Below are 12,686 nucleotides of genomic sequence, written 5' to 3'. Positions count from 1 at the left end.
CACAGTGTGAAAGTTAGTTTCTGATGGAATGTGTAAGTTAGAGGGTTCTCTTAGATGCTTTCTCATCTCCATCTAATTCCTGAGATCTGCTGCCCCTAGTGGATAGACATGGAGGTGGCATGCAGGCATCAGGTGGCATGGGAGTGTTGGAAGGGTAGAGACAGCGGAGACTGAGGGGTATGTTCAAGTGCCTCACAATCTGTTATAAAAAGGGTCCAAAGTTCCAGAGAATGGAGGCAATTCTTTTAACCAGGCTACCTCACTTCTGAGCTATCTCTGGAGGTCACAGTTCCAACCCCAGCTCCCAATTGCATGTCCAGAGCAAAGATTACATGTATGGGGTCATACCCATAGTGATGGATATGCTAGGTTTCTCAAGGTAAGCTTCTCAACTCTGTGGTGAAAATCCAGGCGCCAGTATTCACATTCCCAATTTCTGCCCCATTTTTCCCCAAAGGCCAAAGAATAAACAGTGAGGAAATTGGGCTTTAAACTCTTTGTAAGTCCCAGGATATGCCTTGGCTGTAAATTGTGTGATTCTGGAAATCATTTGCAAAGGCTGTGTAAACATTGGAGAGAGTCTACAGGAGATTTACCCGAGTCATAGGGCTGTACAGCACAGACACAGGCCATTCAGTCCAACTTGTTCATGTAGACCAGGTATTCTAAATAGATCTAGTCCCATTTGCCAGCAATTGGCCCATATCCCTCCAAACTCTTCCTATTTGCATACCCAACTAGATCTTTTAAATCTTGTGATTGTACCAGCCTCTCACACTTCCTCTGGCAGCTCATTCCACCATCCTATACATGAAGAAGTTGTCCCTCATGTCCCTTTTAATTATTTTCCCTCTCACCTTAAACCTATGACCTCTAGTTTTGGACTCCCACACTTCAGAGAAAAGACTTTGTCTATTTATCCTATCCATTCCCCTTATGATTTTATAAACCTCTATAAGGTCACCCCTCAGTCTCCGACACTCCAGGGAAAACAGCCCCAGCCTATTCAGCCTCTCCCTATAGCTCAAGTCCTCTAACCCTGGCAACATCCTTGTAAATCTTTTCTGAACCTTTCCAAATTTCACAACATGCTTCCTATTACAGGGAGACCAGAATTGCATGCAGTAAAACTAAAAGTGGCCCAATCAATGACATATACAGCTGCAATGTGATCTCCCAACTCCTATACTCAGTGCATTGACCAATAAAGGCAAGCATACACCTTCTTTACTATCCTATCTACCTGCAGCTCCACTTTCATGGAACAATGAACCTGCACTCCAAGGTCTCATTGTTCAACAACACTCCCTAGGACCTTACCATTAAGTGTATACATCTTGCCCTGATTTGCCTTTCCAAAACGCATCACCTCAAATTTATCTGAATTAAACTCCATCTGCTACTCCTCAGCCCATTGGTCTACCTGCTCAAGATCTCATTTTAATCTGAGGTAACCTTCTTTGCTGCCCACTACATCTCCAATTTTGGTGTTATCTGCAAACTTACTAACTATATCTCTTGTGCTCACGTCCAAATAATTTATATAAATAACGAAAAGCAGTGGACTCAGCACCAATTCAAAGGGGTAATTTGTGATGAATGGCTGCTTTCTGGACCAAAGTGAAATATCAGGCTGGAGTTTCTGTAGAGTTGGAACCTCAAGCATCTCCGGCCCTTATTTTTGTTTTTAGAAAAGAAGGAAGCTCCACATTTCTGAGGAGATTCTGTTTGGCTTTTCCTCAGAAATGTTGCACTTCCATTCTGACAATGCCTTTGTAGCACTGCTACTGTCAAAGAGTGTAAGGCAAGTGTGAGGAGCTCTTGTGGTCATGCTGGTGTCCTTACTTTTGAAAGAGGGGGCCTTGATCCAAGGGGGATGATGGCCTTGTGGGATTATCACTGGAGTGTTAATCCAGACACCCAGGAACATTCTGGGGACCTGGGTTCAAATCCCACCATGGCAGTTGGTGGAATTTGAATTCAGTAAAAAAAACTCTGGAGACAAAAGATCATCATGAATCTATTGTTGAATTTCAGGGGAGGAAAAAAAAACATCTGGCCCACTCATCCTCTTTAGGGAAGGAAACTGCTGTACCTACTTGGTCTGGCCTACAGTCCAGACACACAGCAATGTGGTTGACTCTTAACTGCCCTCTGGGTAATTAGGGATGGGCAATAAATGCTGGCTTAACCAATGGCACCCTCATCCTGTGAATGAATAAAAAAAAGTCCCATCAACTTCCAGATGCATAATGACACAAACAAACAAGTTGATTAGGAAATATCTTTGTGGTAACTGTGCTGGGAGGGTTTGGTGCCTGATGGGTAGGGGGAAGGAATGATGCCAACTAGGTAGGGTGACAGCTGGGGAGTGAGTTTGTGCACCATGGGTAGGATGCCAAATAGGCTGCATCTAGGGCATCAGGAAACAGACTGCCAGCTGGGTAGGATGCCAGGATGTAAGCTGAGGGGTAGGTTTCCAGGATACAAGTTGGTAAGTGATGCAGAGTTTGTGGGTTGATTTGGGGGCTGGGAGAAATCGGGTCTGGTGTGGAAGGTGGGTGTCAAGTATGGCACCTGGTGCTTTAGATCTGGGGTGAGCTGTGTCAAGTTGATGAGAGAATGAAACAATTTTAGAGAGAGTGCAGAGAGATATAGATCTCTTCATGTTGTGCACAAACCTTTGAAATTGGTAGGGCAGGTTAACAAAATAACTCATTTGGAATCCTGGGTTTGCAATAGCATTGAGACTAGTTTGGCAGGGGTATGGGAATCTAAAGGGAGACTCTGAGTGGCTAGAGTGGTGAGGGCTTAAGGAAAAACAGAATCAAGACAGTAAATAAAAAGCAAGAGGCAGCTGAGTGATGTTACACTAAGATGAGTGGAAACCAGGTACTGACAGAAAAAGATTGCTTACAGACAAAGGCTCTTCTGGGACATGTGTTAGGATTCAAAAAGAAGGTATCAAAACTCACATAGAGGCGCTTTACCTGAATGCTCGCAGTATTCAAAACAAAGTAAATAAGTTGACCACACAAATCATTGCGAATGGGCAGAACTTAGTGGCCATTACAGAGACTTGGTCGCAGGGAGGTCACAGCTGGGAGTTAAATATCCAGGGGTATCTGACTAATCAGAAGGGCAGATGGGAAGGAAGGGGAGGTAGTAATATTTAAGGATGACATCAGGGTGGTCATGAGAGATGATATCGGCTCTACAGAGAAGAAGGCTGAATCAATGTGTGTGGAAATTAGAAATAGCAAGGGGGAAAATGTCACTGATAGGCATACCCTATAGGCCACCAATAATAACATCATGGTAGGGTGGGCAATAAACAAAGAAATAATTGATGCATGTAAAAATGGCACTTATCATGGGAGATTTTTATCGACATATTGATTGGTCAAATCAAGTCATTCAGGGCTACTTTGAGGAGGAGGAGCAGGAGAATTGACATTTCACGCAAAAGCCCTTCATCAAATGGCCATTCCTGATGAAGGGCTCTTGCCTGACACGTTGATTCTCCTGCTCCTTGGATGCTGCCTGACCTGCTGTGGTTTTCCAGCACCACACTCTCGACTCTAATCTCCAGCACATGCAGTCCTCACTTTCGCCCAGCTTTGAGGAGGAGTTCATTGAACGTATCCACAACAGTTTCCTTGAACAGTATGTAATGGAACCTACACGGGAGCAAGCTATCCAAGATCTGATCCGGTATAATGAGACTGGAATAATTAATGATCTCTTAGTTAGGGACGCTCTCGGACAGAATGCTCACAGTATGGTTGAATTTAAAATAAGGATGGAGGGTGAGAAGATAAAATCCAACACCAGTGTCTTGTGCTTAAACAAAACAGACTACAATGGGATGAAGGAGGAATTGGCTAAGGTAGACTGGGAGCAAAACCTATGTAGTGTGACAATTGAGGAACAGTGGAGGACTTTCAAAGCAATTTTTCACAAATGATCGGCAAAATGATATACCGAAGAAAAGGAACCAGGAAAAGGGATAATCAGCCACGTGTAACTAAGGAAATAAAGAAGGGCATCAAACTGAAAGCTAATGCATACAAAGTGGCAAAGATCAGTGAGGAACTTGAGGATTTGGAAATCTTTAAAGGTCAACAGAAAGCCATGACAAAAATTATATAAAGCAAGTTAAGATAGATCATGAGCTCAGAATATAAAAACAGATAGCAAATATTTCTACAAATATATAAAACAAAAAAGGATAGCTGAGATAAACATTGGTACTTTAAAGGATGAGAAGGGGGATTTAGTAATGGAATATGAGGAAATGGCTGAGGCATTAAACAGGTATTTTGTGTCGGTCTTCACAGTGGAAGACACAAATAACACACCAACAATTGAAGACAAAGAAGCTATGGCAGGTGAGGACTTATAAATAATCATTATCACTAAAGAGGTGGCGTTGGGCAAACTAATGGGGCTAAAGGTAGACCAATCTCCTCGCCCTGATGGAATGCATCCCAAGGTACTAAAAGAGATGGCAGTGGAAATGCAAATGCGCTCTTGGTAATTTACCAAAATTCACTGGACTCTGGGGCAGTTCTGGCAGGTTGGGAAACAGCAAATGTGATGCCGCTGTTTAAAAAGGAGGTAAACAGAAGGTGGGCAACTTTAGGCCTGTTAGCTTAACTTTTGTAGTGGGAAAATGCATGAAGGAAGAAATAGCGAGACATCTTGATAGCAATTGTCCCATCAGGCAGACACAGCATAGGTTCATGAAAGGTAGGTCATGTTTAACTTATTTACTGGAATTCTTTGAGAATATTCCAAGCATGGTGGACAATGGGGAACGGATGGTTGTGGTGCATTTGGATTGCCAGAAGCATTGGCAAGGTGCCACACAGAAGGCTGCTGCATAAGATAAAGGTACACACTGTATTGGGTAATGTATTAGCATGGATAGAAGGTTGATTAACTAACAGAAAGCAAAGAGTGGGGATAAATGGGTGTTTTTTCTGATTGGTGATCAGTGATGAGAAGTGTGCCTTGGGGATCAGTGTTGGGACTGCAATTATTTTACAATCTACACAGATGATTTGGAGTTAGGGACCAAGTGTGGTGTGTCGAAGTTTGCAGATGATGCTGAGAAGAGTGTTAGAGCAAAGTGTGCAGAGGATGCTGAAAGTCTGACGAGGGATATAGATAGTTTGAGTGAGTGGGCAAGGGTCTGGCAGATAGAATACAACGTTGGTAAATGTGAAGTCATCCATTTTGGTAGGAATTGCAGAGAAATGGACTAAGTTTAAATGGTTGGAGTCAAAAAGTGTAGCGCTGGAAACGCACAAAAGATCAGGCAGCATCTGAGGAGCAGAACATTCGACGTTTTGGGCATAGGCCCTTCATCAAACAAATTGCAGCATGCTGCTGTGTAGAGGGACCTGAGTGTCCTTGTGCATGAATCACAAAAACTTGGTTTGCAGGCGCAGCAGGTAATTAAGAAGGCAAATGGACTTTTAAAAATAAGGATGTTACATTGCGGCTCTATAGGGTGCTGGTGAGGCCACATCCAGAGTATTGTGTGCAGTTTTAGTCTCTTTTCTTGACAAAGGATGTACTGGTATAGGAGGGGGTGCAGAGGAGGTTCATTAGGTGTATTCCACAATTGAGAGGGTTGGCATATGAGGAGTAGACAGGGACTGTACTCATTGGAATTTAGAAGAATGAGGGGTGATTTTATAGGAGCATACCAAATTATGAAGGGAATTGATAAAGATAGAAACTGGCGGGTGGAACTAGAACTAGGGGGCATAGCCTCAAAATTAGAGGCAGCACATAGAACTAAGTTGAAGGAAAACTTATTTTCCCAAAGGGTTAGGAATCTGTGGAATTTCCTGCCCAGTGAAGCAGTTGAGGCTAACTTATTGAATGTTTTTAAGGCAAAGATAGGTAGATCTTTGAACAGTAAAAGAATTAAGGGTTATGGTGAGTGTCGAGAGTGTGGCACTGGAAAAGCACAGCCTGTCAGGCAGCATCCGAGGAGCAGGAGAGTTGACATTTTGGGCATAAGCCCTTCATCAGGAAAGCGTGAGCGGGTGAGATGGCGGGTGAGTGAAGCTGAGTCCACGAAAAGATCAGCCATGATTGTATTGAACGGCGGAACAGTTCTGATGGGCCAGATGGCCTACTCCTGCTGCTGTTTCTTATGTTCTTACGTACATGCACATAAGACATTACATCTGGCAGGACAGGAGGAGAAAGTGGATAATAGTGTGTCTTGGGCTTTGTTAATAGGGACATAGAATAAACGAACAAGGAGATTATGCTGAATTTAGAATCCCTACGGTGTATAAGCAGGCTAATCATCCCATTGAGTCCACACCAACCCTCTAAAGGGCATCCTATCCTGACCCACCTCATCCCTATAACCCTGCATTTCCCATGGCCAATCCACCTAGTTTGCACATCTTTCAACTGTGGGAGGAAACCAGAGCACCTGGTCTCTGTGGAGTTTGCATGTTCTCCCTGTGTCTGCATAGGTTTCCACCAGGTGCTCTGGTTTCCTCCCACAGTCAAAAGATGTGCAAACTAGGTGGATTGGCCATGGGAAATGCAGGGTTACAGGGATGAGGTGGGTCAGGGTAGGATGCTCTTCAAAGGGTTGGTGTGGACTCAATGAGATGATTAGCCTGCTTCTACACTGTAGGGGTTCTAAATTCAGCATAATCTCCTTGTTCGTTTATTCTATGTCCCTATTAATAAATCCACTTTGTCCTCCTGTCCTGTCAGTTGAAATGTCTTATGTTCATGTACGTAAGAACATAAGAAACATCAGCAGGAGTAGGCCATTTGGCCCATTCGGTGTGCTCTGCTGTTCAATACAATCATGGCTGATCTTTTCATGGACTCAGTTCCACTTACCCACCCGCTCACCATAACCCATAATTCCTTTACTGTTCAAAGATCTACCTATCTTTGCCTTAAAAACATTCAATGAGATAGCCTCAACAGCTTCACTGGGCAGGAAATTTCACAGATTCATAACCCTTTGGGTAAAGAAGTTTCTCTTCAACTTATTTCTATGTGCTGCCCCTTATTTTGAGGCTACACTCCTAGTTCTAGTTCTGTCCTCCAGTGGATACACCCTCCATGTTTCTAGCTTATCTATTCCCTTCATAATTTGATATGTTTCTTTCAAACCACCCCTCATTCTTCTAAATTCCAATGAATATAGTCAACTAAGGCTGGAATCAAACCTGGATCTCTAGCACTGTGAGGCAGCAGTGCTAACCACTGAGCCACCCCAAATTGTATAAGGCACTTGTTATATCTCAGCTGCAATATAGTGTGCAGTGCTGGGAGCCACACTATATGAAGGATGTGAACACATTGGAGAGAGCACAGCAGAGGGTTATGATACAGCAGTTCCAATGCTGAGTACTCAGTAAGAAATGCACAGCAATGTCAATCTAGATTTTTGTGCTCAGTGGCTTGGAATGGGATTTGAACTTGGTGCCATTCACAAAAGTACAGCAGTGGTTATAGGATAATGTGACTTGTTCTGTGGTTGTGAAGGATGCTATAAGAATGTAAGACTTTCGTTTTCGGAGAAGTGTGGCATTATAGTGACAAACTCAGCACACTGTAAATGAGCTAATAATGAGACTAGCTGCAGCTGCTGCTGACCTCTCGGTCTGTTCAGCAGCACTGGGCTATGCTGTCGAAAACATTTCAAATTATAGTCCATATGAGTCATAAAAACCGTCCTGTTAGTAATGCAGGGGGGAGTCATTTCTTGTGTGTAAAAGACAGGAAGCCCATATGGTCCCCATTATTTTGCTGCCTGATATTCATTTATCATTTCTGCATGCAAAGGAAGTCCTATCAACTCCCTCAACCGCCCTTTCCATGTTTTATACTCTTGAAAAATCATCGAGCATCATCTACTGGATAATGATTTCCTCCATTGGGGGAGGGATGATGGAAAGCTTCTGTGCAAGAGTGCAGTAATACCTGTGTCCTGAGATGGACTGACACTGTAGCTGTCACTTTCCTTATCAACAGATCCCGCAACATGTGGTGTTGGCATTCTCCAGTCAGTTGTTAGCGTGTGAGCAGATACGGTTGGGTGGGGTCTGTTCAGTGTCCACTGGCTGGAGTACCTATTGCGAGCTGATGGAACTCCCTTCACAGTCCTGCGGGCTGTGGGATCTAAAGATCACAAAATTCAGAAAATGAACACCACTGGTCAACAGAAGCTGAATGTCACGATGTGTCTAATTTCTGAGGATGGTGGAAGTCTGCCATCTCTGTATCTCAATAACAAGAATCCAAATTGGACAGCTTTGCAACTCATCATTCATTCTAATTGCACAGTAGTACATTTTCAGCACTCATAGCTCTTATCATGTCTGTTTCAATCTCTGCTGAAAAGACCATAGTCTGGGACAATATACAGCATTCACAATCCAATTGAACTGTGTAATCACTGCAGACATAAACCCTGAAATTACACTTGATGGTTCCTTATGGCGTTTATTTGTAAGTTACAGTGCAGCTTTAGGGTCACTTACTGTGCATAATTTGACGGTAGATGCCTTTCATTGAAGGCATACGAGATTGCATCTAAGTGTGTTTTTGAACAATTTCACTCTGTAGACCACGGCCTGTAGAGATCCTTTCAAGGATAACTTAATAAGATTCATGTATATGAGCTTTTACAGAACTTGCAGTGCAACCTTTGTTTTACTGGGGGCTCAAAACGGGCACAAATGCTCTAACTGTATCAGCAAAGATGTTAATCCTTGAATACTTGTTTCCGGTTGGTCCTGAAATTCCAACTTGTTTTGCCTACTTCAATGTAGCGGGTGGGGGAATTCTGGCTGGTATTCAGTATGCACTTCCTGACTGTCATATTGCAGCTTTAAGAGGCCCCTTGGATCCCCAAAAAAACAGGTGCCAAATGTGGTTGGATTTCAAAGTCAAGCTGTTATTCAGTTTATGTGACATTTGTATAATTTACAATCTGATCTTCACAACAAATTGGCGTAATTGTTAATACAGACCTTTAATGCTATTCCACACTTATTTTTCTCCATGCTCTCATAAAAAATTCACAGAAACGACTCTGTTATTTTCCAAAGCATTCTGAATTATTTACATCTAATTAAACTGCAATGATCATCATTTTAAACAATGCGGCATTCCCTCATGCAGATCTGCAGTGAGAGATCTAATGCACCGCAGGCTTGAAAATTACAAGCAAAATTAAAATACTTTCAACTTTGGTATTCCTATCTTCCATCATAAATGACTTATTCAAAATCTTTCCCCAGCTAAAATGCCTTTTCTTTTTCCTGCTGAACTAAGCAGGTTATATCAAAGGGCTCACTGATGTGTGCTTATTAAAATTCCTTTGAAACAGTGAATGAAAAGGATGGTGCTGGTATTTAGAGCTTTAGGTAGCTGAGTCATTCGAAACTGAAACAGGTTTTTATGGAGGGAGGCTGATGGAAAATGGACACAATTCAGGTCTTCAGGATCCTGGGAGGCACTGATAATGTGGATGCGAGATGGTTATTTGACTTTGACTGTGAGAGTAGAACTAGAGGAGAATTAGAGGATGCACTGTGAAAATTAGGAGCTCAACTAACACTTTTCCCCACTGGGTCGTGGACAGAGTCCAAGTAAAAACAGTTAACACATACATTTTTGTGCACACACATACTCACACTTAGCAGGTCTAGCAAAATTATTGATAAATGTTTGGATACTAAATGAATCAAAGGACATAGGGATTGTGCAGGAAGGTGGGATTGGCCCAGAAGACCAGCTGTGTTCTGGTTGAATAGCAGAGCAGGCACAGAGAGCTCCTATTTCTTCTGCTTTTATCTGCAATTAACCAAAGTTCCTTTAACATTCGAAACAGCACTGTGGTTGTACCTGCACCACGTGGATTGCAGTGATATCAAGCAGGCGGCTCACTGCTACCTTCCAAGGGCACTAAATGCTGGCCTAACCACGAACATCTAACCAAACAAGAAAAATGGGAATCAACTGGTATAGATTTTACAGCTGAAGACCTTTCCCAAGACTGGAAGATATTGTATATATAAATACACACACACACACTCTCTCTCTCTCTCTCTCACACACACACACTCTCTCTCTCTCACACACACACTCTCTCTCTCACACACACTCTCTCACACACACAACTCTCTCTCACACACACACGTACACACACATACACACACTCTCACTCTCTCTCTCACACACACAGACTCGTACACACACACTCTCCCCCCCCCCCCCCCCACACACACACACTTACTCACACTCACACATACGCACACACACCAATGAAGTGTTTGAACATTCTGCAAGAGATGATTAAATCGCAGAAATGATCTTAACGGGAGAGGGAAAGATTATTAATTGAAGGCGTTATAGGGCTGGAGGGAAAGGGAAATGGAATCACAAAGAACTGACAAGGTTGGTTATACTACAGAGGCTTGTGGTCGGATGGGCGATCAGCAGGGTGACAACTGGAAAGTAAATCACTCTGGCAGTGTGCAGGCAAAAGGATCCCCAACCTTAGAATGTAGCTCAGGGGTTCAAATGGTTGGGTCTGGAATCCACAATCAGATTGATTCATATAATCTAAGGAAGGGCAGGGTCCACTTCTAGTTCCATTTTATCCATACAGTATGGAAGTAGGTCATTCAGCCCATCCAGTCCATACCAACCCTCCAAACAGTATCCCACCATACTGACCCAATAGCCTTGCATTTTCTATAGCTGGGACGCTAAATGTCTTCAAGGCAGAAATTGATAAATTCTTGATGTCACAAGGAATAAAGGGCTACGGGGAGAATGCGGGTAAGTGGAGTTGAAATGCCCATCAGCCATGATTGAATGGCGGAGTGGACTCGATGGGCCGAATGGCCTTACTTCCGCTCCTATGTCTTATAGTCTTATGGTCTTATAGCCAATCCACCTAACCTGGACTGTTTGGACTGTGGGAGAAAACCACATCATCCACAGGACATAGGATAGAATGTGCAAATCCAAACAGATTGTCGCCTGAGGCTGGGATTGAACCAAGGTCCTTGGCACTGTGCGACAGCAGTGCTAACAACTCAGCCATCGTCCCACCTCCATAATTCCCATTCTTCCTTTTATTGGACATTCATTTTCTTTCTGGGCACACACACACACATGACAAATGCCCATAATACACTTAGGCATACCACTGAAGGATGGTACCACACCTCCAGTCATCACTTGTGGAGCCTCACCTCTGATGGAGAGGGCACTGCTTTCGAAGACAGAGAAAAACCAGAATGCAATTAGCAAAAAATCTTTTCCTCCACAACTCTCTAACAATCTCACTGCAGTGGCTCACAGTGTCAATTGTTCATTGAAAATTGATGCAGTGTTCTTTCTCTCTCTCTTTCCTTGCCCCCTGGGGCAAGCAAGAATGAATTAAGAACTGCAATGTTTTGCTATTGATCTCAGATGAACCTGCAATACGGTGATGTGTAAGGATCAGAGCATTAACCTGAGAATTGTAAACGTGAGTAGAAATTACGATAGCTTCTCCTGTCGGTTCCTAAGGATTCTTTGTGAAAGTTAATCGCAAGGGGGTGGGCTTGAAGTCCTGCTGCTCTCTTATTTTAAAACGACTTTTGCTATTTGGTGACTGCCAGGCTTTTGACAAAACAACTTTCATCTGAGACAATAGAGATAAAGCGTGCCATTCTCTATATAATGGAATTACATGCTGCAAAACTTGGTGGCTCTTGTGATTTCAGTTAATGAGGCAATAATTACTGAGGAGATTGGACAAGCGCCTGTAGGAATAAGAGGGCAATAATAGTAGGAAACTTTAACTATCCCAATGTTAACTGGGTTTTAAACAATGTAAGGGGCATTAAGGATGAAAGGTTTATGTACTGTGTCCAGGAAATTTATTTTAAAGAATACATGACAAGCCCAATGAGAGGAAACACAATTGTGGATTTAATTTTGGAAAATGAAGCTGCACAAGTGGGTGAAATGACAGTGGGTGGCTATATTGAGGATAGTGACCACAATTCTGTTAGATTTAGTCTTATTGTAGACAGAGATAAATCAGGTTTTATCTTGGGGAAGGCAAATTTTACAAAACTGCGAAGTGATTTGACTGAGGAGCACTGGATAGGGTTGCTAAAGGATAAACTCAGTTGAAAACCAGTGGGAGGCACTAAAATATGAGATTATTAGGGCACAAAGCAGACAAGCCCCCTTCAAAAATAAGAATGCTACTGCCAAATCTAGGTTGTCTAGAAAAATACAGGGGAAGATTAAACAGAAAAAGAGAGTTTATGATAGTCACAAAAAAACTCAACACTGCAGGTAGCCTAGAGGAAGCACAGGAATCAAGTAAAACACAAGGCAATTAAAGAGAGGCTATTAGAAAAATATTAGCAGGCAAGACAAAGGAAAACCCAAAGATGTTTTATCATTATATAAGGAGCAAAAGGATAGTTAAGGAAAAGTAGGACCTATCAGAGATGAAGAAGAGAACTTGTGTGAAGATGCAGAGAATATGGGAAGGATTTTAAATTATCTTTTCGTCTCCGTATTCATAAAGGAAAGGATCATGTGGGTACAGGAATCCAAGAGGAGCAGTGTGAAATATCGGACAAAATAGTCAAAATGAGAAGCGAAGTATT

The 12,686-nt window shown here is 42.6% G+C and overlaps 1 protein-coding gene across 4 annotated transcripts in view; it reads right to left on the bottom strand.

The window, feature by feature from the left end:
- LOC122555394 (cell adhesion molecule DSCAM) overlaps nt 1-12,686 on the bottom strand; it is a 706,376-nt gene that overhangs the window by 23,500 nt on the left and 670,190 nt on the right. For all 4 annotated transcript variants that reach the window (XM_087992496.1, XM_043701363.2, XM_087992497.1 and 1 more), the window contains one exon: nt 7,981-8,178. In XM_087992496.1, the coding sequence (XP_087848622.1) occupies nt 7,981-8,178 (198 nt within the window). The remainder of the gene's footprint in view (nt 1-7,980; nt 8,179-12,686) is intronic.

Source organism: Chiloscyllium plagiosum, unplaced genomic scaffold (genome assembly GCF_037043375.1).
Source record: "Chiloscyllium plagiosum isolate Xiang-an unplaced genomic scaffold, Cpla_swu_hap1 HiC_scaffold_12, whole genome shotgun sequence".
Classification (NCBI taxonomy): Eukaryota; Metazoa; Chordata; class Chondrichthyes; order Orectolobiformes; family Hemiscylliidae; genus Chiloscyllium; species Chiloscyllium plagiosum.
Note: the sequence above shows the minus strand (reverse complement) of the source record. Positions and strands in the feature narration are given on the sequence as shown.